The 27,169-nt window shown below is 38.5% G+C and overlaps 1 protein-coding gene across 1 annotated transcript; it reads left to right on the top strand.

Annotated features, from left to right (window-relative positions):
* Positions 1-20,443: 20,443 nt before the first annotated feature.
* LOC109072971 (atypical chemokine receptor 4-like) lies at positions 20,444-25,727 on the top strand. Its single transcript, XM_042714157.1, has 2 exons — positions 20,444-20,593; positions 24,444-25,727. The coding sequence occupies exon 2, from the start codon at positions 24,447-24,449 to the stop codon at positions 25,599-25,601; it is 1,155 nt and encodes a 384-aa protein (XP_042570091.1). The 5' UTR covers positions 20,444-20,593; positions 24,444-24,446; the 3' UTR covers positions 25,602-25,727.
* The last annotated feature ends 1,442 nt before the right edge of the window (positions 25,728-27,169 follow it).

Raw genomic sequence — 27,169 nt, 5'->3', positions numbered from 1 at the left:
GACGCAGCGCCACCTAGTGGTCAGGAGATATGAAAAATGCATATTTTTGCTTATAACTTCTGAATGGTTTTGGCCAAACATCACAAAACTGGTCTCATTAGATTCGGTGGGTCATGTCGAGTCGAATGATGTCCAATTTTCACGTGTCGGCCATTTTAGGTGTCGGCCATTTTGAATTATGTTTCAAATTGCTGTATTTTTCGAACGCATTATCGTATCGCTACGAAAATAATTACAAAAATGTTTGGCTCCATGCCCTGAAGCCACTCAAAAAGTTTGGTGGCAGCGCCACCTTGTGGTCAAAAGTTATAATGAAATATCTAATATATGCTAATAACTTTTGAAAATATTAGACTATTGAAATGAAAGTGGTCTCTCTATATTCCTTGTGTGATGCCGAGAACATTGATACCAATTATGCCAAAATTGGCCATACTTCCTGTCCGCCATTTTGATTAAAGTTGAAAACCTACTTTTTCGAACTCCTCCTAGACCGTAAGTCCGATTTTCACCAAATTTGGTTCGGATCATCTTCAGACAAGCCTGACAAAAAGTTATGGAATTCGTGTTGATATACGAAACAGTTTTCGTTTAGCGCATCAACGAATTTGTTCGTAAGATGCCAAAATACATCTGAGGCTGTATCTCGGCAAAGCTTTGACATATTTGTACCAAACTTTGTATGTGCCATTGTCACGTCAGACTGACCATGCCACATCAATTTGGTAACAGCGCCACCTATTGGTCAAGAGTAATAAACCATTCATTAACCATTAAATAATTACATTTATAAAAATGCTAATAACTTTTTATTGCATTAGCCTATTGCAATGAAACTGGTCTCAAAATATTCCTTGGCTTATGCCGACAACATGGATACCAAATATGCCAGAGTACGCTGAACTTCCTGTCCGCCATTTTGATTTATGTTGAAAACCTTCTTTTTCGAACTCCTCATCAACCGTTGGTCCGATTTTCACCAAAATTGAATCAGATGATCTTCAGACTGTGCTGACAAAATGTTATGGATTTTGTATCGATAGACGAAACCGTTTTCGCATACCACAGCGACGAGTTTCAGGCATGATGCCAAAATGACACTTCAGCCTGTTTCTCTGCAATGCTTTGGCATACTGACACCAAACTTTGTGTGTGGCATTGTCACCTCACACAGAACACACCAAAATGATTTGATTACAGCGCCACCTGTTGGTCAAAAGTGATAAGTCATTTAATTATAATACTAGTGCTTGTATTTATGATTTTTCCGCCATTTCAATTACAATCATCTTAAAATTGCTGTAATTGCTCATTGTTGCATTTGGTGTGATGCTCCATGCCATGCTTAGCTCCTCAATTTGCCGCTGGAGTGCTTGGCCCCGTAATTGCTGCTTGCAGCTATATTTCTTCTTCTTCTTCTTCTTCTTCCGCCGCAAGTCTATGGCAGCCCATAGAACCGATTGTGGGAAAGTTGTATAATTTGGCACACTGATAGAGGACAGTCCCAGCATTAACTATACCAAATTTGAAGTCTCTATCGTCTCTACTCTCTAGCGCCACCACTTGTCCAAAGTTTCAATATTTTTATGCTAATAACTTTTTAACCGTAAGCCACAAAATGAAAATTCTTTTTTTCCTCTGAATCCTTTGGCTCAGGCCAAGTCGAATGAACCCCGAAATTCAAAAATCGCAAGGTTTAGTAGTTGTTTTTTCGCTATTTTCAATTGTTCGAAAAACCTACTTTTTTGAACTCGTCCTAGACGGTTAGTCCGATTTTCACGAAAATTGGCTCAGATCATCTTCAGACGATGCCGGCAAAAAGTTATGGAATTCAAGTTGATTCGTCCAACCGTTCTCGAATACCACGCGAAAAAATTCTACGAAAAGCACACAAAAATGCTTGTGAGGCTATAACTCTGCAACAGTTGGGCGTATTGAGACAAAACTTGGTGTGTGTTATAATAAGCATGACCTGAGACTACCTGCAGTGTTTCGACGCAGCGCCAACTAGTGGTCAGGAGATATGAAAAATGCATATTTTTGCTTATAACTTCTGAATGGTTTGGCCAAAAATAACAAAACTGGTCTCTTTAGATTGAGTGGGTCATGCCTAGTCGAATTATATCCAATTTTTCACGTGTCGGCCATTTTAGGTGTCGGCCCTTTTGAATTATGTTTCAAAATGCTGTAATTTTTGAACGCATTATCGTATCGCTACGAAAATAATTACAAAAATGTTTGGCTCCATGCCCTGAAGCTACTCAAAAAGTTTGGTGGCAGCGCCACCTTGTGGTCAAAAGTTATGATGAAATATCTTAAAAATGCTTATAACTTTTGAAAGAATTAGACTATTAAAATGAAAATGGTCTCCCTATATTCTTTGGGTCCTGCCGAGAACATCAATTCCAATTATGCCAAAATTGGCCATACTTCCTGTCCGCCATTTTGATTCATGTTGAAAACCTACTTTTTCGAACTCCTCCTAGACCGTTAGTCCGATTTTCACCAAATTTGACTCGAATCATCTTCAGACCAAGCTGACAAAAAGTTATGGATTTCGTGTTGATATACGAAACGGTTTTCATTTAGCGCATCAACGAATTTGTTCGTAAGATGCCAAAATACATCTGAGGCTGTATCTCGGCAAAGCTTTGACATATTTGTACCAAACTTTGTATGTGCCATTGTGACGTCAGACTGACCATGTCACATCAATTTGGTAACAGCGCCACCTATTGGTCAAGACTAATAAATCATTCATTAAACATTAATAATTACATTTATATAAATGCTAAGAACTTTTTAATGCATTAGCCTATTGCAATGAAACTGGTCTCAGAATATTCCTTGGCTTTGGCCGACAACATAGATACCAAATATGCCAGAGTACGCTGAACTTCCTGTCCGCCATTTTGATTTATGTTGAAAACCTACTTTTTCGAACTCCTCATCAACCGTTGGTCCGATTTTCACCAAAATTGAATCAGATGATCTTCAGACTGTGCTGACAAAATGTTATGGATTTTTGTATTGATAGACAAAACCGTTTTCGCATACCACAGCGACGAATTTCAGGCATGATGCCAAAATGACAATTCAGCCTGTATCTCTGCAATGCTTTGGCATACTGACACCAAACTTTGTGTGTGCCATTGTCATCTCACACAGAAAACACACCAAAATGATTTGATTACAGCGCCACCTGTTGGTCAAAAGTGATAAGCCATTTAATCATATTACCAGTGCTTGTATTTATGATTTTTTCCACCATTTCAATTACAATCATCCTAAAATTGCTGTAATTGCTCATTGTTGCATTTGGTGTGATGCTCCATGCCATGCTTAGCTCATCAATTTGCCGCTGGAGTGCTTGGCCCGCATAATTGGCCCCGTAATTGCTGCTTGCAGCTATATTTTTTCTTCTTCTTCTTCTTCTTCTTCTTCTTCTTCTTCTTCCGCCGCAAGTCTATGGCAGCCCATAGAACCGATTGCGGGAAAGTTGTATAATTTGGCACACTGATAGAGGACAGTCCCAGCATTAAATATAGCAAATTTGAAGTCTCTAACTACAACTCTCTAGCGCCACCACTTGTCCAAAGTTTCAATATTTTTATGCTAATAACTTTTGAACCATAAGCCACAAAATGAAAATTCTTTTTTCCTCTGAATCCTTGGCTCTTGCCGAGTCGAATGAACCCTGAAATTCAAAAATCGCAAGGTTTAGTTTTTTCGCTATTTTCAATTGTTTGAAAAACCTACTTTTATGAACTCGTCCTAGACGGTTAGTCCGATTTTCATGAAAATTGGCTCAGGTCATCTTCAGACCATGCTGGCAAAAAGTTATGGAATTCAAGTTGATTCGCCCAACCGTTCTCGAATACCACGCGAACAAATTCTACGAAAAGCACGCAAAAATACTTGTGAGGCTATAACTCCGCAACGGTATGGCGTATTGAGACCAAACTTGGTGTGTGTTATAAGAAGCATGACCTGAGACGACCTGCAGTGTTTCGACGCAGCGCCACCTAGTGGTCAGGAGATATGAAAAATGCATATTTTTGCTTATAACTTCTGAATGGTTTTGCCAAAAATAACAAAACTGGGCTTTTTGTATTTGGTGGGTCATGCCGAGTCGAATGATATCCAATTTTCCCGTGTCAGCCATTTTAGGTGTCGGCCATTTTGAATTATGTTTCAACATGCTGTATTTTTTGAATGCATTATCGTATCGTTACGAAAATAATTACAAAAATGTTTGGCTCCATGCCCTGAAGGTACTCAAAAAGTTTGGGGGCAGCGCCACCTTGTGGTCAAAAGTTATAATGAAATATAAAAAAAATGCTAATAACTTTTGAATAAATTAGACCATTGAAATGAAAATGGTCTCCATGTATTCTTTGGGTCATGCCGAGAACATCGATACCAATTATGCCAAAATTGGCCATACTTCCTGTCCGCCATTTTGATTAAAGTTGAAAACCTACTTTTTCGAACTCCTCCTAGACCGTTAGTCTGATTTTCACCAAATTTGACTCAGATCATCTTCAGAGTGTGCTGACGAAAAGTTATGGATTTCGTGTCGATATGCGAAACGGTTTTCGTTTAGCGCATCAAAACAAATTTGGTCGTAAGGTGCCAAAATACATCTGAGGCTGTATCTCTGCAAAGCTTTGACATTTTTGCACCAAACTTTGTAGGTGCCATTGTCACCTCACACTGACCATGCCACATCAATTTGTTAACAGCGCCACCTATTGATCAAGAGTAATAAACCATTCATTAACCATTAATAATTACATTTATAAAAATGCTAATAACTTTTTGTTGCATTAGCCTATTGCAATGAAACTGGTGTCAAAATATTCCTTGGCTTAGGCCGACAACATAGATACCAAATATGCCAGAGTACACTGAACTTCCTGTCCGCCATTTTGATTTATGTTGAAAACCTAATTTTTCGAACTCCTCATTGCCAGGTTGGTCCGATTTTCACCAAAATTGAATCAGATGATCTTCAGATGTTGCTGACAAAATGTTATGGATTTTGTATCGATAGACAAAACCGTTTTCGCATACCACGGCGACGAATTTCAGGCATGATGCCAAAATGACACTTCAGCCTGTATCTCTGTAATGCTTTGGCATACTGACACCAAACTTTGTGTGTGCCATTGCCATCTCACACAGAACACCCCAAAATGATTTGATTACAGCGCCACCTGTTGGTCAAAAGTGATAAGCCATTTAATCATAATACTAGTGTTTGTTTTTTTGGTTTTTGCTACTTTTGAATTACAATCATCCTAAAATGGCTTCAGTTACTCTTTTCTGCATTTGGTCTGATGCTCCATGCCATGCTTAGCTCCTCAATTTGCCTCTGGAGTGCTTGGCCCCGTAATTGCTGCTTGCAGCTATATTTTATATTCTAATTTTCTGAGATACTGAATTTGGGATTTTCCTTAGTTGTCAGTTATAATCATAAAAATTAAAAGAAATAAACATTTGAAATATATCAGTCTGTGTGTAATGAATGAATATAATATACAAGTTTCACTTTTTGAATGAAATTAATGAAATAAATCAACTTTTTTATGATATTCTAATTATATGACCAGCACCTGTATATTTTGGTCCTAGATCATTGAGTGATTTATAAATGAGTAAAAGTACTTTAAAATCAATCCTAAATGTAACTGGAAGCCAGTGTAAGGACCTGAGACCTAGTGTGATATGCTCAGATTTTCTGGTTCTAGTCAGAATCCTGGCAGCAGTGTTCTGGATTAGCTGCAGCTGTCTAATGGTCTTCTTGGGAAGGCCAGTGAGGAGACCATTACAATAGTCCACCCTGCTGGTGATTAAGGCATGAACAAGTTTCTCTAAGTTTTGACTGGAAACAAAATATCTAATTCTTGCAATGTTTTTAAGATGATAGTATGCTGATTTAGTTACTGCTTTGACATGACTACTGAAACTAAGGTCTGTCTCCAAAATCACACCAAGATTCCTGACTTGATTTATAGTTGTTTGACCCCTAGAGTCAAGGTATGCATTCAACTTGAAAACCTCATCTTTGTTTCCAAATGCAATGACTTCAGTTTTTTCCTTGTTTAACTGAAGAAATTTCTGGCACATCCAACTTTTAATTTCATCAATACATTTGCAGAGGGAGTCAATGGGGCTGTAGTCATTTGGAGATAAGGCTAGGTAAATCTGTGTATCATCAGCATAGCTGTGATAGCCAATTTGGTTCTTTCTCATTATTTGACTTAGTGGGAGCATATACAGGCTAAACAAGAGCGAGCACGAATTGAGCCTTGTGGGACTCTGCATGTCATGGACGTCCACTTAGACTTATGCTCTCCTAGATTCACATAATAGCCTCTCCCTTCTAAGTATGACCTGAACCATTTGAGTACCATCCCAGAAAGCCCGACCCAGTTTTTCCAGTCTCTCTAGTAGTATGTTATGATCGACAGTGTCAAACGCAGCACTGAGATCTAGCAATACCATCACTGATATTTTGCCAGAGTCAGAATTTAAGCGAATATCATTTATTATCTTGATGAGTGCTGTCTCTGTGCTGTGATGCGGTCGGAAACTAGAATGAAAATTGTCCAGGTATCCATTTGAGTTAAGTATTTGTTCAGCTGATTAAGGACTTACTTTTCTATAATTTTGCCTATAAAAGGAAGATTATATATTGGTCTATAATTGCTCAAAATGGTGTTATCAAGATTGCTCTTTTTCAGGAGGGGCTTTAACAACTGCAGTTTTTCAGGGAGTTTGGAAAGTCCCAGAAAGAAGTGAGGCATTCACCACTTCTAAGAGGTCTGCTTCTTAACAGTTAAGCACAATTTTGAAAAAAAGATGTGGGAAGTGTGTCAAGATAGCAGGTTGACGATTTTAGGTGCTGCACTATTTCTTCCAAAATTTTGCTATCAGTTGCTTCAAAAATAGACATAGTATCTTTTTGATATTGCAGCCAAATCTGTCTGACCTCTGCATTACTTGAGGATGTGCTAATATCCTTCCTGATATTGATGATCTTCTCAGAAAAGAAGGAAGCAAACTCATTGCATTTGCTGTTTGAGAGCATTTCACTGGGAATCTGACTTGGGGGGTTTGTCAGTCTCTCAACAGTGGCAAAAAGAGTACTAGTGTTAAGTTACTGTTTATAAGGTTTGAGAAGAAATTCTGTCTAGCTGTGGCTAGTTTCACATTAAAAGCATGAAGGCTGTCTTTATAGATGCTATAGTGAATTTCAAGTTTCGTCTTCCGCCACATCCGCACTCGGCTTTTCTGCATTGTCTTTTCATAGTCTGAACTGCTGTTGATCTTCTCCAAACTGATTTCTGTCTGTTTGTTTTCTTACTGACTATTATTGGAGCAATATCATCAATAACATTCTTAACTTTTGAGTTAAAGGAATCAAGTAGAATATCAACAGAGTCTGAAGAATTGCTTGGTGTTAAAGATATAGCCTCCATAAACAGCACACTAGTGTTCTCGTTTATGCATCTACTTCTGACAGAGACAGATCTAGATTCAGTGGTAGCAGAGATCAATATATCAAAGAAAATACAGAAGTGATCAGATAGTGCTACATCCTTAATAACAATGGATGAAATGTTTAGACCCCTACTGATGATTAAATCTAGAGTGTGTCCACCTTTGTGTGTGGGTCCATGCAAATGCTGAATCAGGTCAAAAGTGTTTAGAACCGTTATCATTTCTTTTGTAGTTTTGTTTTCTGCATTATCTATGTAAATATTAAAATCCCCTGCAATAGCAAAACAGTCAAACTCTGAGGAAATCATTGATAACATTTCTGTGTTGTAAGAAGAATGGCATCTACACTAATATTAGTCTGATTTATTCTTATTCTGAGGTCACCGTAGCCACCCAGATCCAGTCCATATCCAGTCCAGATGGTGTATCAGCACCCATAGATGACCTCTACAGCCCCGGATGTCAGAGGAGACCATGTCAACTAGACAAACCCTAGAGAAAGATTCCCTGTGAAGACCACAAGAACCAGACAAGTCCTCTGCTCAATCTGATGTGCCCTGTAGCCTGGAATTTAACCACACCATGGTGGTTTCGTCTGGCCAGAGGAGAACTGGCCCTCTGACTGAGCCCGGTTTCTCCCAAGTTTTTTTCTCCATTTCTGTCACTGATGAAGTGTTGGTTCCTTGCCCCAGTCGCCTTTGGTTTGCTTAGTTGGGAACACAATTCCAGGCAACATTGTTGACTTGACTGCACAGACACTATTGGAAGAGACCTGAACTGAGCTGGTGATGACATGACTGAATCAACAATGTACTGACTTTAACTGATAAACTAGCTGCAGGGCTCTAGACTAACTTTTTTTTCTTAGGTGCACCAGCACAAAAGTTAGGTGCACCCAAATTTTCACCGCATTGCATTTAACACCACAGTTTTACAAGTTTTTAAATTAAATCACTGTCCATATAGGCAATATTGACTTGTAAATGATTAACTAACAATCTGGTCAGCATAAAGGTTCTTTATTTGAAGCACAATTCTACAAGAAAGGTAACTTACTGAAAAAGTGTTGGTGCTTAAAGTGCTTCACTGAGCTGAAATTTAAATGTAAAACATCTCAAGATAAATGAAATAAAAAGAAAATCTAAATTAAGTGTTTTAAGGGCTTCAAACTGAAAATCTCATGGCTCAGTGTCTTATGGATTATCCTCCATTGCAGTCACATGCCCCTCGGATGGCCAACTCCTGTAGTTTGGCCTCCTGATCTTTGGCCTTGGCTAAACCAGCTGGCCACACTCTTTCTAGCATCAAAATCTTCCAGACTTGGCCCCTCTACACTGATTCTTATCAGATCTTCCACTGTGTCTGTATGAAGGGATGCTCTAGTGTCTGATTTGAACAGCTAAACAGTCCGTAAACAGCTGTCTCAGCCATTAAAATAGGTCAGTTTTGTATGTAAAAGCAAATTGATAATATTTCATTTAGTTTAAGTTAATTTAGAAAAAACGTTTGGAGCATTTTTTGTTCGTTAAATACAAGTTATAGTTTTTTTTAAGTAATGACCAAGCGGCCAGTGTTAGACAGTCAGCCTATGTTTGATCAATTTAGCCTTCTCAAATAATCACGACTCGCCTAAAATAAAATCTATAGATATAAAACAGTTCAGGCATATAACAATGTTTAAACGTTAGACCCAGATAAATGTGCGCTATATCCAATAGTTTGTGCGGATAGGCTTCAGGTCATGGATGCGAAAGCGTGATCTCTTGCATTTTTTTCAGTAGATACGCTGTCATTTTCGCACATAAAGGTAAGAGTAATACATCATTCTTAACTGCAAAGGGTTGTTTATTTTTGTGCACTCACAATATCAACAAAACGTTGTGCATTGATAAAATAAAGAAAACAAACACGATGCGCTTTCTGTGTCTCATCTTTAACAGGAGTACAAAAATGAACCGAAACTCAGTGAAAATATGCCTCACAGACATGATAAATATATCTATAGAAAACTTTTAAATGATTACTTAATGAAATAAATCGAAAACAAAAACTCTTTCATTATAATCATAATCCATAAAGATGCACTTCTCTCTAAAAGCGCGTCTAATGAGATGGCGAGTCAGGATCAGTAACTTCATTCTTGCGACACTGGCTCAGAAAACACTATTTAATAGTAAATAATTCAAATATCTCCTTACTATTTCCCCATCACATTTATGGTAATTACTTTTGCCGGTGCTTTGCGGCAAGCTTGAGCCTATTGCGTGTATTTGTAATTGATTTTTTCGGTTGTTTTGGTGGAGATTGAGCATTTTGGGTTTGGTGTTTTTTATAGTGGTAGCACGATCTCGTGTTGTAAAATATGAAAGTAAGGAGAAGTCTAAAACAGGCAGGAGGCCTGGCCTGCGTCTGAACTATGACGTGAAAATTATCCCAAAGCCCGGCTTGAGGGGCGCAAAATGCTCGGGCGCAAAATGCAGGGCTCTAATGTCTGTTGTTGAACCACAGGGAGACTTTCAGTCGTGGAGACGTTTTTTTTTTTTTTCTTGAACGGCTGGTCGCACCGGTGCGACCTCTGATTTTTTTTAGTTGCACCATTGAGAAAATTAGATCGCATGTGTGACCAAATTGGTTGCACTCTAGAGCCCTGAGCTGTTTAGTGCCTGTTCTTCTTGTCTTCTTGCATTATCACCAAACGTTTTTCCTGTAAAACACTGTAAAGCTGACTTGACTAGATTTGACTCCTGAAGTTTGCAAACAACACTACAGTCTGTATCAAGTCTGCACATAGAAGCGAAGTTGAGAAGCTGGCTGTCTGGTGCAGTCATAACAACCTGGAGCTGAACACACTCAAAACAGTGGAGATGTCTGTGGGGATGTATGTCTGCAATATGTTTGTACTTTCTGGACTGGTAGCTCCTGACACCAAAACGAATTCCATGTGTGTGTAAAAACACTTGTCAATAAAGCTCTTTCCGATTCTGATTTTGATTCTGGATAATGAAACGTACAATGTAATTTTGAAAGTACACAGTTTGTCATTTAACAGTATGTGTAACGTTTTGTTGTCAAATTAAATAATCTAAATTCTATTATTAAATTCTACAGTTCTAATATTGTAATGAGGAGTCAGTGGCGTTGGGATCCATGTGCAGCTTTAATAACACAGGAAACAAGTCAAACAGGCAGAGTTCAATCAGTAGCCTCAAGTACAACAAAGGTAGGGAAAAGTCAATGAGGCAGGCAGGAAGCAGTCAGAGAATGGTATAAGTTAAGGAGTAGGGAAGGGAGAGTGAGGCAGGGTATAAATGCTTAAAAAAATGTCAGCAATAGCTAAACAAGACTTCACAACGAGAGTGGGGGATTGAACTGTTTAAATAGTCTGGGTAATGAGGAACACAGGGGTTATGGGAAATGCAGTCCGAGAAGACCGGTTAGTACTCTGGTGACGGTTCCCTCTGGTGGTGATCGGAGGGTGCCACAGAGGCTGAATTTGTGACAAATATATTCTAATTCTAAATCTATTCTAATCTATATTCTGTTTTAACTAAAGCCTAAGTATCTTTGGCTTATGTATTTACAAGATGTAATGTATTGTGATAATTCTCATAATATCATCATCAATAATAATAATGATCATAAAAATTGTTTGAATATTTGAATTTTGTGCTATTTGAATAAGTTTTTATGTTTAATTTTAATGTTTTATTTTTAAAAAACACAATTATGACAAGATGACAATATTTTTTGGTGAGTTTATAATGTAATACATTTATCATAATGTAAAAATAAGATATCATTACATTTTGAGAAAAAAAAGCATCATTGCTTTACCAGAAAAAAAAAAAAAAAATCATGTAGTATAAATCCTAAAAATGTAATACATAATCTAGGACTGAATCAATCCTAATGACATAAATATCAAAACCAATTTACCAAAAAAAAAAGTATCTTTTCATGCCCCTTTAGAGATTTTTTCCAAATAAATAAATAAATGGCTTAGCAACTTATTTGACAAACTGAATCCAGTTTCTGAGACAAATGATACTGCCCCACGAGTGCAAGGTCTTGCTTTTCTGCAGCAATTAGACTGCAGTGTCCAACTGTAACATACGAGACAGATCAAATAAGACTCACTAATAGTTGTTTTGGATGAGCTACAGTGGAACATGAGTTTTAAATAACATAGAGGTAAAGATGCATCATGTTGCAAAAACAGAAACAGACAGTGGCCAACCACTGGTGTGCACATCTGGTGTAAAACATGACAGGAATGAGGAGAATTTACCTGTGAACATATGCACTTTTATTTGTGCCGTATAAATGCGGATTACCATAAACCGTCTCAGGTTACGTATGTAACTATGGTTCCCTGAGAATAGGGAATGAGACACTGCGTCCCCTAGGGGCCGTTATTGGGATGCCTCCAGCATGACCAGTGTCTGAAGCTTCAATGTCAAAAAGACAATGAACTTGACATTGGCAGGCGGCAGCGTATGATGTACAAAAGCAATTCCAAAAAAGTTGGGAAACTGTACAAATTGTGAGTAAAAAAGGAATGGAATAATTTACAAATTTCATAAACTTATATTTTATTCACAATAGAATATAGATATCATATCAAATGTTGAAAGTGAGACATTTTGTAATGTCATGCCAAATATCGGCTCATTTTGGATTTCATGAGAGCTACACATTCCAAAAAAGTTGGGTCAGGTAGCAGAGGCCAGAAAAGTTAAATGTACATATAAGGAACAGCTGGAGGACCAATTTGCAACTTATTAGGTCAATTGGCAACATGATTGGGTATAAAAAGAGACTCTCAGAGTGGCAGTGTCTTTCAGAAGTCAAGATGGGCAGAGGGTCACCAATTCCCCCAATGCTGCGGCGAAAAATAGTGGAGCAATATCAGAAAGGAGTTTCTCAGAGAAAAATTGCAAAGAGTTTGAAGTTATCATTATTATAGTGCATAATATCATCCAAAGATTCAGAGAATCTGGAACAATCTCTGTGCGTAAGGGTCAAGGCTGGAAAACCATACTGGATGCCTGTGATCTTCGGGCCCTTAGACGGCACTGCATCACATACAGGAATGCTACTGTAATGGAAATCACAACATGGGCTCAGGAGTACTTCCAGAAAACATTGTCGGTGAACACAATCCATCGTGCCATTCGGCATTGCCGGCTAAAACTCTATAGGTCAAAAAAGAAGCCATATCTAAACATGATCCAGAAGCGCAGGCATTTTCTCTGGGCCAAGGCTCATTTAAAATGGACTGTGGCAAAGTGGATAACTGTTCTGTGGTTAGACGAATCAAAATTTGAAGTTCTTTTTTTTTGGAAAACTGGGATGCCATGTCATCCGGACTAAAGAGGACGACAACCCAAGTTGTTATCAGCGCTCAGTTCAGAAGCCTGCATCTCTGATGGTATGGGGTTGCATGAGTGCATGTGTGGCATGGGCAGCTTACACATCTGGAAAGGCACCATCAATGCTGAAAGGTATATCCAAGTTCTAGAACAACATATGCTCCCATTCAGATGTCGTCTCTTTCAGGGAAGACTTCCAACATGACAATGCCAGACCATATACTGCATCAATTACAACATCATGGCTGCGTAGAAGAATGATCCGGGTACTGAAATGGCCAGCCTGCAGTCCAGGTCTTTTACCCATAGAAAACATTTGGCGCATCATAAAGAGGAAGATGTGACAAAGAAGACCTAAGACAGTTAAGCAACTAGAAGCCTGTATTAGACAAGAATGGGACAACATTCCTATTCCTAAACTTGAGCAACTTGTCTCCTCAGTCCCCAGACGTGTGAAGACTGTTATAAAAAGAAGAGAGGATGCCACACAGTGGTAAACATGGCCTTGTCCCAACTTTTTTGAGATGTGTTGATGCCATGAAATTTAAAATCAACTTAATTTTTCTCAGTTTAAACATTTGATATGTCATCTATGTTGTATTCTGAATAAAATATTGAAATTTGAAACTTCCACATCATTGCATTCTGTTTTTATTCACAATATGTACAGTGTCCCAATTTTTTCGGAATCGGGTTTGTAATTAATGGAGCAACTGCGGGTATAAAAGTGCAGCTGTGGAATACATCATCCTCTTCTTTGTCTGAAGATATGCAGACAGGAATGCCCGACGCATGGCCAAGGGATGCAGCATCTCTTTCCCTCGTTCTCGTAACCATGGTTACATGTGTAACCTGAGACATTCTCTTTCTAAAGGGAAAACACCATGCTGCATCCCCTAGGTGTCGCTATGGGGAACGGAATACCCATACCACCATGCTGAGGGATGAGTGCCTAATAACTGGCTAAGTTAAGACTCAGAGGAAATTTATCCCTGAGGCCACAGCAATAATCGCTGTGGCCAGAGCCTGAGCTATAAAGCATCTTACTGGCAGGCTTAACAACTCGGGCAACATCATAGACCAGAGCTCCTAAAAACAGAAGCCTCAACAAGGCCAACCTTGTTCTGGAACCATGCAGAGTGGATGCCTTAATACAAAAACTTGTAAGAGGCGGCCTAACCACACTCCACACTAGGATTAGTAGCTAAGGAGGCTCTCAGAGAGCCTATACCTAGCACACCAATCTACTCGCCAGCCAAAGTTATGGAGCACTAATGCTGTGTTCACACCAAACGCTAATAGAGCGTCAAATTCGTGTCTACCGCGTCTAGCTTGCCGCTTGAACATTTTGAGATCATTCGCGCATGAAATTAACTTCCCAACAGACGCGAATTCGCGTCATGGGGGGGCTTCTGCCAGCTGAGTTCACGCAGCATTTTCAACCACCATTTTTATTCGGATAATTTTCAAAATATTACTGTTATCGTGTCATGAAATGTAGTTTTAAAAGTATTTAAGCCGAGAATGTTGTTGTTTTAAACTCAAATATGCGGTTTATTTATAAAGACAGCATCTATTTAAAAAAGTGTTTCGCCGATTTCGGAGATGAGCTCCATGCGATCAGCGGGAACACAGTGATCATGTATCCACCGAGAGCAGCCTCACCTCGGCTAGACCTTCTGACATTTGCCGCTGGCTCTGATGTCTCTTCAGTGGTTCAAGATAAAATATAATTTGTTTGGGGTAAATCTTATCTTTGGCCTTTATTCGATTGATATATTAATATGTTTTATATATATAGGTCCTTTTTATTCCTGTCTCTATAGAAATATGAACTTTTGTCATATAGCTCCGGTTGACTGCTCACTGACAATATCAGTCGTTCCTCCATGTTGAATGAGTGACTCCTGACCAGGCTCCTGATTGGTTAACGCGGCACGAATTGACGCCAAAGTTCAAATTTTTCAACTCGGGTGGCAGACGCGAATTCGCGTCACACACATAAATGCACAAAAGCACCATTCACGGCAGACGCTCAATTCGCGTCATTCGCGTGAACTTGACGCGCGAATGAGACAAATTTGCGTCTACCGCGCCACGCTAAATGCCTCATCCGCGCTGCGAGACCTCCAGACGCACGTAAACGCATCTTTACATTGACTTTACATTGAAATCATTCGCGCCAGATGCTCTATTTGCGTTTGGTGTGAACGCAGCATAAGACAGCAGGTCTTAACATAATGCCCCTCTAAATGAGAGGAGATCTGGCTATACTCAGCGCCAGAGACAATGAGGCTCAGCAAAGGAAGAGCCTACAAACTAATATGACTGCCTAAGCAGAGCTCTGAAGAGCGGAGGCTTCAGCTGGATGACTTTCTTAAATGAGAGGAAGGCAAACAATGCTTAATCCTAGTTGGGGAAATCTAAAGAGTGGAGGTTTCAGCATAATGACTATCTAAAACGAGAGGAAACCTGACTACACTCAACGCCCAAGACCATTAGCGAGGCTCAATAGAAAGCCTATATACAATGTCACTGTTAAGCGGAGATCTGCAGAGCAGAGGCTTCAGTCAAATGAGTCTCTTAAATAAGAGGAAGCCTAACAATCCTAAACCCTAGTTAGGGAGCTCTTAAGAGTGAAGGTCTCAGCATAACGACTCTCTAAAATGAGAGAAGACCTGACTACACTTAACGCCAGAGACAGTTAGTAAGGCTCAAAAAAGAAAAAGCCTACAGGCTAATGTTACTGCCTAAGCGGCACTCTAGAGAGTGGAGGCTTCAGCAAATGACTCTTTAAAATGAGAGGAACCTCCCCTTTTGGACACTTTTATTCCCTCTTTTGGTTTATTTTCTGTTAATAAAAGCCTCTCAGAGGCCTGACGCCACCCCCACTGTGTCTGTCGTTTGCTCCTTCCGCCACAGCATTCATCCAAGTTGGGGGTTTGGTGCCTTGCTCAAGGCTCTCAACTCAGTCCTGGTATTGAGGGAGCACTGGTTATTTGCTACCCCATGACAATTTCTGCCAGACCTGAGACTCGAACCTTTAGGGTTACAAGTCCAATTCTCTAAATATTAGGCCACAACTGCCCCCAAGAAGAAGGAAGGCTGGTGTTATTCCTCAACAAAAGGGGATAGGTCCGTGGGTGGATGTTAATTACCACTATCAACTCCAGATAGCAGACCATGTCTGTGCTGGATCACTTCCCTTATATGCCCTTTTTTATTTCTCGACTCATGTCTCCTCTGTGAACTACTTCTCTTAGGAGGGGGGCCTCAAGTAGTCACACTAAGCACCTGTCCCTGTCTTCATCCCGCAGACCAGGACAGGCCAGGTTCCCCCTCATGTGCCCAAACATGAGGGGGAACCTGGCACATCCTGGTCTGTGGGCTGAAGACAGGGCCAGGTGCTTAGTGTGACTACTCGAGGCCCTCCTCCTAAGAGAATAAGGTCACAGAAATTTGTTTGCCACTGAGCGCACCTTCACCTCCTTGAATTTATCGACCACAACCTCAAAGGATGTGCCGAACAATTCAAAAGGCAAAACCGGAGCATCGATAAGAAAGTGTTTCTCTTTCTCCCCGATGTCTGCCAAGTTCACCCACAAATGTCTCTAAATGGCCACCATTGCTGCAATCGAGCTACCAATCATGGCAGCTGTTTGCTATGTGGCCCTTAGAGTCAGATCTGTGGTGCGCCACAACTCAGCTACCACGTCAGGGGAGAGACCCTGATTCTGGTCTAAGTCCTTCAGCAAATCAGCCTGGTATGCCTGCAACACTGATATTGTGTTCAAGGCAGCAACAGCTTGACCTACTGTATGCCCTACCATTCAAGCGAAATGTATCCTTGAGTGGCTTAGATGGCAGGGCCGGAGCCGATGTGACCCCAGCCAAGGGATAGTTTGCGAGCGTCTCTTCAGTACGGCGCATTGACACGCATCCCCTTAACATCAGCATGATAAGCATGCTGGTACAAATGAGTATTCGCTGAATATGGTTTATCCCATGCTTTCTCGATTTCCTTATAAAAATCAGGGAGGAATGAGAGGCTTATGGGAGCTGAGCGGTTATGTCTGGATGGAAATCGCTCATCAAGTGAGCAATTTCCCCTTTTTTCTCGCCTCCACTGAAGGTCTAACCTAGCAGTAGTGTGATCCATAACTCAGAATTATCCTCCTCACCCTCATCAGCCAAATACTGCTCACCTTGGCTGGAAGCCAGCAGAGCACTTCCTGCTGGATCAGAGGATGTAATTAACAGCACATCCTCCTCCAGCAGTTCACCTTCGTCAGCCACTGACGAACACGAGAGATTAACACCTCTCTCAAACTTGTCAGCAAGCTCCATCTGCAATCCGCACGATCTCAGTCCAGAGCCGCAGGGGGCAGATCATTGTCCAAGTTCCCACTAGAAGAGAAATGCTCACAATGAACGCACTCCGTTCCCTCAAGAACAGAGGTTTGTGCTCTTCACCCAAACACATAATACATAGGTTGTGTGCATCATCAGGTTTCAGATATCGCAGACACGGATCTGCACACTTCCTAAAACACTTTACATGAGACATTGTTCTTACCTACACACTTTAGAAACAAATGACTCTGTAGACAAAGAAGAGAATGACGTATTCCACAGGTGCCCTTTTATACCCACAGTCGCTCCATTAATTATGTCATAGGCTGCCACCTGCCAATGTCAAGTTCACTGTCGTTTTTACATTGAAGCTTCAGACACCAATCATGCTGGAGTCATCCCCATAGCGACCCCTAGGGGATGCAGCATAGAGTTCCCTTTCGAAGGGGAACCATTGATCTTATATAAAGCTAAATAGACTTACAGTAAACTAACCCATATACTGTTTTGGGACAAATAAACCGACACATATTTCATGTTAAAACAATTTAAACTTACAATAGTCTAAAAAAATTAAATAAATACATTGATAAAATGAAATATAATCATAATCAAATAAATAGTTTAAGGTTATTATGTAACCATGAGAAATTAAAACTTAAGTACCCACAAACTCTCACAATGCAACATTTGCTGACACTGTGACTCATATGCTTTATGAGAGCACTTGGACAAGACATTGGATCAACAGTTCCACACATAACAAAGACACACCTTAGATCCAGAAAGACACACACACTCTTGAAACAAAATTTCAAGGTTCAAAATTTCTGGAAAGAACAGTGCTTTTACTAAGGAACAGTTAGTCACTAGCCTGCATGCATGTTTGTGTGTGGGTGTGTATGTATATGTGCTGGCAACGTTAGTAATTATTCTGATGAAAACACAGGTTGTTTTTCTAAGGGTGTGATTTAACAGACTTGTCCTTTCATGTCTGCAGGCTGTCCCCATACAAGATGCCAAATACGCGACCGTTTGCTGCATGGTGCATTCCATAACGGCCAGACTCTATCAAACAAACAAATCACGCAGGGCCTCCGAAATGCCATGTACTTTCAAATAATAGGATTAGTACAGATGAGCTACTCCAAGGAATTATACCAATCAGATGAGACCTTCCTTCAAACAGTTTATTTCACCCTTCACAGCTAATATCCCAAATTAACATGATGTTCTTTAGAAAAATAATCACAGCAGCTACTTTTCTACGCAAACAAACCAAATGACTGCACTTAGAAAAGAGTAGTTAGAAAACTGTAAAGTTAATTATACACAGTGATTTCCTGCATCAATGCCTATAACTAGTTTGGGAAATATGCCAGTTGGAAAAAATACCGCTAATCTATTCTTCCATACTTTTCTAAAAAGTGAATGCACACTGGTGTGCATAAACAACAAATGCTTCTATGAATGATCTGGTAACATCAGAAGCACCTTTTACTAAGAGTGCATAAGGCTACCAGTATAATCCTATGCACTGGATGCACACTCACATTATGATCTCAGAGTCAGATCATATGCTCATACAAGAATATAATATAAAACATAAAACCATATCTACAGCAGGAATATTATTTTATTAAAGAACAAGAAAGAAGTTTGATAACACTACAAGTGCTTAAGACATTACAGTGAAATATATATATATATATATATATATATATATATATATATATATATATATATATATATATATATATAATATACACCTTAAGACATTAATACAGTTACATTTGTTATTTTTTTGTTGAATTTATTTTGTTTGTTTTTTTTTTATTTTAAATTTTTATTTGAAAATTTACTTAATCTGTGTGCTGGGACTACTGTGTGCCGGGACTACATGAATAATTTTTGTTGCATTAACTGAAACTGGTTTTCCAGCATGCTTTAACAAAGTTTCTGGTATGTTGAATTTTTTTTTCTTTTTTTTCTTTTTTTTCTTTTTCACTCAATTAGAAAAATTCATGCTAATGTCAGTGCACTGACAAGTAATTTCCTATTTGTTTGTTGCAAAAAAGTTTGATTTAATTTGATTTAATGATTTAACTATTTAATAGTTTCTACCATCATACTATCTATAGGTGGTGCTGTTACCAAATTAATGTGGTATGGTCAGGTAACATTGCCACCCATAAAGTTTGATGTCAATGTCAAAGATTTGTAGTGATACAGTCTCAGATGCAGTTTAACATCATGCCATCAACACAAACACCATATATTTACGCTGCCTTGGTCTGAAGATGATCGGAGTTGAATTTGGTAAAAATCAGATCATTGGTCTAGAAGGAGTTGAAATTTTTTTTTTTTGTAAAATTCAAAATGGTGGGAAATTTTCATGATGAAAAAAACACCTCACAGGGTTGCAGTGGAATTGTCCTGAACCAAGGAATCACAGGTTTCTAGCCCTTACAGTTCAAAAGTTATTGCCATACACATGAGTGCAAACTTGGACAGTTGGTGGCACTACAGCGATTGAGTTAGATACTCCAAAAATGACGTGGTTAATGTACAGACTGCCCTCTAGCTGTGTGCCAATTTTCACAACTTTGTTACCATACTTTGTAACTAACCACTTGCCATTAATATAGCTCTGTTAAAAGGAACCACAGTGTTAACACTATGTACTTATGCTTTTCTATACAGAAAAGTAATTTTTTTTATTTTTTTTGAGTGGGACTGTATAAGGAATCCAACATACATGTAAAGTCCTCATACATGTAAAACAACCTCATGAGTCTAATATGTTATGTTATGTTATGTTATGTTATGTTATGTTATGTTATGTTATGTTATGTTATGTTATGTTATGAATAGCAAGGCACCGAACCCCCCAACTGCTCCCCGGGCGCCGCAGCATAAATGGCTGCCCACTGCTCCGGGTGTGTGTTCACACTGTGTGTGTGTTCACTGCTGTGTGTGTTCACTTTGGATGGGTTAAAAGCAGAGCACGAATTCCGAGTATGGGTTACCATACTTGGCTGTATGTCACGTCACTTTCACTTTCAAATATACCTGAATTCTTCTGCTTGAAGATTATCAGGAAGACACTGAGAGGGAGTCTATGTAACCTGCAAGAGGATGTTAATCTTTCTTTTTTCTCTAACTCTCTACTCCTCTCTCTCTCTCTCTCTCTCTCTCTCTCTCTCTCTCTCCTCTTACAGTCTCTTCCTCTGACGCACACACAAACACACACCCACGGCCGTCCTCTTGCCACAGCTGCATTTATCAACAGAGTGTTTTACTTCTCTAGGTTGAAGCCAGCTCTTTCCAGGACAGATTGCGACTCAGACGCTACAGAGGTAAGAGACACCACTGCATTTGCATGTTGCATTCACATCAAAGCTGTGGTTAACTCAAAGTCAAGGGTTTTGATCACTTTGTGTCACAGCAACACAGGAGACAGGCATGAGAGAAACTTTAGAAAATCATCATGAAAAGTTAACACTGGATTAAGAATATGGCAAACAAACTCCCAACATATTACATGTGCTGAATTATGGTAATGGACGTGTTATGCTATTAAATGTCAGTATTTAGATTTCTTTTGTTGGATTTGTTTAAAAGTATAATACTTTTCTTTTGCAGTTAGTTTACTTTACTGTCATTTATTTAGTCAAGGCAAAGTCCTGCTTCTGACCTTCAAAATGGGTTCATGACAGGGAAGGTACAGTTCAAAATAAACAGTGACAGACAAATTCAAGTTTCAGGAACACATTTTAAATAGGACGATGAAAAATGTGTTTGTAACAAAAGCTTTTGTTTCTGTATGCTAGTGAGAAAGCAGAATGGAATGAGGGTTTACCTGTGCAGTGTTCAACTGACAGGATAAAAGGGTATATCATACCCTAAGCTCCATAATAGACTGAAGTAATACAACACGACAATACAAATGTTGTCATGGATTCAAGAAAAGAACAATAGATAACCTTTTTACATGCTTATTAAGCCTAAAGTCTCAGACATAATTCCCACATTAATGGTTAAACTGCAACTTTTGAAACAAACTGTATACAAACGTTTTGTTAAAAAAAAAAAAAAAAACATTTTTCTTTTTTTAAAAAAGTAATAAAGTACAGAATAGAATAGAATAGAATAGAATAGAATAGAATAGAATAGAATAGAACACTTTGACATTGTCAAATGTTAACAGAGCATGTTGTTAATGTGAATAACTACACTTGTGGATACTTGTGGTTCAGCCAAAAATGTAAATTCTGTCATGATTTACTCACCCTCAAATTCTTCCACACCTGTATGAATTTCTTTCTTCTGCTGAATACAAAAGAAGATATTTTGAAAAATATGGGTAACCAAACGGCTGCTGGTCCCCTTTGTCTTCCAAAAGGGTTTTTTTTTTTTTTTTTTTTCATACTAAGGAAGTCAATAGGGACCGCCAACGGTTTGGATACCAACATTCTTCACAGTATCTTCTTTTGTGGAAGAAACAAATTCATACAGGTTTGGGACAACTTCAGAGTGAGTAAATTAATAAGAATTTTCATTTTTGGGTGAACTATCCATTTAAATTCATATATTGTCTGCTGCTGTTTGCATAAAATATTTAATTAGCAATTGCAACAATGCAAAATTATACAGTACAAATAAAGTATATGTGTTTTGTTATTAAGAAAGGCTTTTCTTGTGTATTAGTATATTGGTATAATATAACGTTTAAATGTGCAGTAAAATTTTAGTCAGCATGTCAGCAAAACAAAAAAGTCTGCAAAATGTCAGCAAAACAAAAAAACATTTTTTTTTTTACATTTTGTACAGCCACAATAATTACGCTATGGATGAATATGTTGTTATTCATCAGAATTTCAAAAACAAGAGCCAAACCGTTTCCACAAGAGGAAAAAGTTCCATCCCAAACAGTGGCTTTTCTGGAAGAGACATGCGGATCATATTTAATCACTAGGTTGTTTTACAATAGTTTTTGATTGATGTTTTAAACATGTGGAAAGCATAGAATGTTATACTTACTTTCTGGTTCTTTTTAAGAAGCATAGAAAAATTAATTGGCACAGGAAAGTAAATATGAATAGACAATAAATAAGTACAAAAACAGACAAACACTCTGTGCCCCTATTAAACAAGCACGTGTTTAGCAGATTGGCAGGTACACTCAGTGTTATGTGGAACTCCAGATGAGCATCTGGCAAAAGTCAAGGATTTGTGGTTTAGAAATGCAAACAACAAAACACACCAGCATTGACCATTTGACCTTCATCTAAAAGAGTTCAGGGTTTAATAAACTCTCCCTCAATCCAGACAAACTATAGCAAAGCTACTAAGTTTACAATATGTCCAGAGTTCAAGTGGCACAAAGCTGCCCATACACTTTTATTTACATGATGTCATAAGTTACTGTATATGTTGAAATAGACAACACTGCAAGCTGCTCGGATGTTGTTGGTCAGCCAAGCTACATATGCGTGCAGGGAGTTTTCATTCAAAAGTAGATGTTTCTGTGTTGAGTTGTGTATGATCTCAACCAAGACCCTCCTAAACACAAAACAAGAATGATGATATGGAAGGATTTAGTAGGATGGTTTTTGATGAAAAAAAAAAAAAAAAAAAAGTAATTTTGTGCACTTTGGTCATTTTTAAAACATTCGTATCAAAGGTACATGTGGATCAAGCAGACTAAGTAACATTCAAGATACAGTTAGAACAAAACAGATGACACACTGAATAAACAATCGAATGAAAGAGTAAATTACAATGATAAAGCTCGCACAGACATTTCAAATGTAATCAGTTTGTGGATGTTTAGCTGTGCTTAGTCTAATGGCATTATGCAGATATTATTATAGACAGATGTGAGTTTTAAGGTGCTGAATATTATAAATATATACAAAATCCCATAATTCAGAATATTTGCTAAATAAATGCACATTCCCATGAAAACCATTTTGTAATGCAGAAAAAACACACAAAAAAAAACTTTTTTTCTGTGATAAAAATAACTTGAAATGAATGCAGATCAAATATATTGTATTATATATAAAATATTAATTTTATATAAATTCCAAATTGCTCCAATATATTTCTATATTTTCTACAATTAGCAGTAAAAAATATGGATTTGACAAATTGCTTTTGTTCCTCTTTTATAAGTTGCTTTGGATAATATCTGTTAAATGAACAAACCAGAGTCTAAAACATCCAAATAAGGAAGTAGGAAAGCTCCTATTTCTAGTTCAGAGTTTTCATAACTATGATGTAAAGGACGTTTAAAGCAATTATTGCTGGAAAAAAAATGGATGTGAGCAGTTTTTTTTAGTTTTGTTTTGTTTTCTTTCTTTTTTTTACTTACACAGAAGAAAGACAATTTTTAGTTCTTTTTATTATTTTTTATTATTCTTGTATCACAATTTTGTCACACAAGTCAGTAGACCGGTTAAATAAGCAGCATTTTCTGGCAAGCTCTATTGCAAGTCATCAGCTGTACACAAAATGCATACAAACTAAATGGAACCATCAAAATTCACAATTAAAACTTTCTTATACCAAGTTGCTTCTATTGTGATTCACACTGAAATGCCACTATCTCAGAAAGTAAGGGGCTAGGAGAAAATTGCCCAACATCGTAGTGCAGGGTGACCAAACGTGCCATTTTCCCAGGACACATCCTGGCCAGGATTTCTATATTGCCTAAAATATCCACGTTTTGGCTTTGTTTGCACTGCGCAGACCAATTGTTGTATGACAAAGTACCGTGAAAAGTCTAGAGAGCAGATGGCTTCTTGTGCTTTTGAATCGCTCTCACGGTACTTTGACGTCATTCACGATCGGTATGCTCAGTACTGCTTCAAGTCAAACACTAATATGTACAAGTATGTGCATCACTTTGACCATTCTCTGTAGATTCGACCTTCTCACGCACCACAATTGGTCGATTACATACAATGTCTGCATGTTATTGGTCAAACGATCATTACCTTCATTAAGTATGAAAACAGGAAACCAAAGCCCAAACCTGGATATTTTAGGCAATATAGAAATCCTGGCCAGGACGTGTCCCGGGAAAATGGCACGTTTGGTCACCCTATCGTAGTGCTGTAGCAAAAAAAAAGAAAAAAACAAAAAAACAAAATGAAATCTAGCATCATCAATGTTTATGTTTCTTTCTCTGTTTTTCTTTAGATCATGATGAGTGTCCTTTTGGATCACGACCATGACTATTATTATCATGACTATGATAATAGTTCCAACCATAGTGACTACGATGACAAGGATTTTGCAGACTTCCACACAGTCTGCGACAAACAAGAGGTCCGGTCCTTCGCTGGGATCTTTTTGCCAGTCATCTACACCCTAGCATTGATCCTGGGCCTGGCCGGAAACTCACTGGTCGTCTTAGTTTACCTTTCCCACAAACGCTTACGAACGCTGACAGACGTCTTCATCCTCAACCTGGCCTTCGCAGACCTCATCCTGCTCTTCACATTGCCCTTCTGGGCTGCGGATGCAGTGAATGGCTGGGAGATTGGCACAGCTGCCTGCAAGATCACTTCAGCTCTCTACAACACCAACTTCAGCTGTAGCATGCTGCTGATGGCCTGCATTAGCATAGACCGCTATCGTGCGCTAGCCAGAGGCTCCACCATCGCCAATGCCCCAGCCAGGAACAATGCCCGCAGGCAGAAGATAATCATGTGCCTCCTGGTTTGGGGACTTGCTATTGTCCTCGGATTGCCAGATATGGTGTTCTACACTGTGAAGACGCAGCACTCAAGTGGGCGTAACTCTTGTCGGGCAGTTTACCCGCACAGCATGGCGCGGGCAGCTAAGGCGACTCTGGAAATTCTCGAAGTGTCTCTGAGCTTTCTCCTGCCTTTCCTTGTGATGATGTTCTGCTATTGCAGGGTTGGAATTGTGTTGAGTCAAGCCGCAACAGCGGGCGTACGTGGTGGAAGGAGATGGCGGGCATTTCGGGTGTTGATAGCAGTAGTAGGTGTGTTTCTGTTGACCCAGCTCCCCTATAATGTGGTAAAATTAGTCAGAGCCCTGGATGTGATTTTCATTTTAGTGACAGAATGTGAAGTGAGCAAAAACCTGGACCGGGCCAATCAAATCACTGAAAGTTTGGCCCTCACGCACTGCTGCCTGAATCCTGTGCTCTACGTTTTTATTGGCTCGTCCTTCAAAATGCACATTCTGAAGCTCGCCAAGCACTGTGGGCAGACAGGAAGAGGGTACCGCCATGGCAACGAACAGCTGACCGTCGAGATCCCCCTTAAGTCGGGCACACAAACTCACTCTTCTTCGGGCAATGAAGACACGAGTACGTTCACCATATGACACACACTGTAAAATCCAATAGTTTACCTTACTTAGATTTAATTAGTTATCTTTACTTAGTTGTTATACTTAGTAGGTTTTATTAAGTTTCAGCTACTTTCAAGGTAAATAAAACAATTTACTTACTGTTTTGAGTCACACTTACTTAAAATATTCAAGTAGCCACAAAGGAACCAATGACATTAATAAACCAGTGAGAGGCAGCAGTGCACTAATATGTTGCTAATTGCCGTTTTTTTTTTTTTTTTTTATTTTTTTATTTTTTAGCTCACCATTATAGTGATTAGCGTTCCCTTTGGTTGTGCACTTGGAACTTAATTTATGTTAATATAATTTTCTCTCTGTTAAGAAAGAGTTAAATATCAGAGTTATTTGATTTCAAAGAAAAGTAATGAATAGGTTGTTTTTATAAAATGACCTATTTTTTAATTAAAGCATTTTTTTGTGTGCATTTAATAATGACCTTTTTGAGATTTTATTTTTCATAAATACCTTGATAGGCTTTTTGTATAATCTTTAAATAGTGTGTGGTAATATGCTGAAGTCACACACAGACTTAAACATTCATCGCGTGAATCACAACAATGGTAACAATTAAATTTAATTTATTTTCGTTAATTGTAACAATAGCTATTTTATTTGCTCTTTTTGTTGTGCTACTATTGACACAAGACAGCAAATAAAATCGGCAAATAAAAACAACAACTGTAAAACAAAGCAACTGCATAATTTATTCTGCGCAGTGCATTCTGGGAGTCAGTGAGTAGCTATACTAAGTCATGAGTAAACCTAAATGAAAGGATCAAGTACCCCCTACAGTTCTTCTTTAGTTACTAGAACTCTTGTGTAAGTTAACTATACTAACTAAGCATTTGTCAGTACAACATACTATTCCTATTTCACTTTACTTAGTTTTTTCAAGGCAATCGGTTTGCATGCTTTTTTTAAAGTAAGCCCAACTTATTAGATTTTACAGTGAATCTTCAGCAATAAGGACTGCCGTCTACATTCCAGGACATTATTTAAAAAATAAAAGTGTTTAAGTAACTTTGACAATAACAGTCATGTACAAAGTTCATTAAGTCTGAAGTATAATTCAGTTTTGATGTGGTCGCTAACATATGTGTATACAGTTGAAAACAGCTTTTCAAGGAGTACTTTGTTTTTTTGTTAACATACATGAACACAGGCACTCACTAGAAAGTTTCATTTGTTGTTCAGTGTCTGCACTATTTCCACTCATTTAAACTAGAGTTGCAAGTATCTTTTAACCCGTCTCAACAATGCTCATCAATATTGGCATCTATTATGATTGTCGCTGCCGTATCCACTATTTTTCAACTGTAAAACAAAAGGGCAGGTCTGTGTTGCCAACTGTGGATAAAAATTAAGGTGCATGTGTGAGCTAAGCATCCAGAGTATGTGTGGTTAGAAAAATCTGTCTGCTCGCATATAGAATGCATGTAATATGGTGCTGATGCAATTTACACCACACACACTGTGTACTCTAGCACACACATAGAAATAAACATATGCTTTGGCCTTAAGATTAATGCATTAACCAGAAA

The sequence above is a fragment of the Cyprinus carpio genome, chromosome A24 (genome assembly GCF_018340385.1).
Source record: "Cyprinus carpio isolate SPL01 chromosome A24, ASM1834038v1, whole genome shotgun sequence".
Classification (NCBI taxonomy): domain Eukaryota; kingdom Metazoa; phylum Chordata; class Actinopteri; order Cypriniformes; family Cyprinidae; genus Cyprinus; species Cyprinus carpio.
The sequence above is the reverse complement of the archived record's forward strand: the minus strand, read 5'-3'. Positions and strand labels throughout refer to the sequence as shown.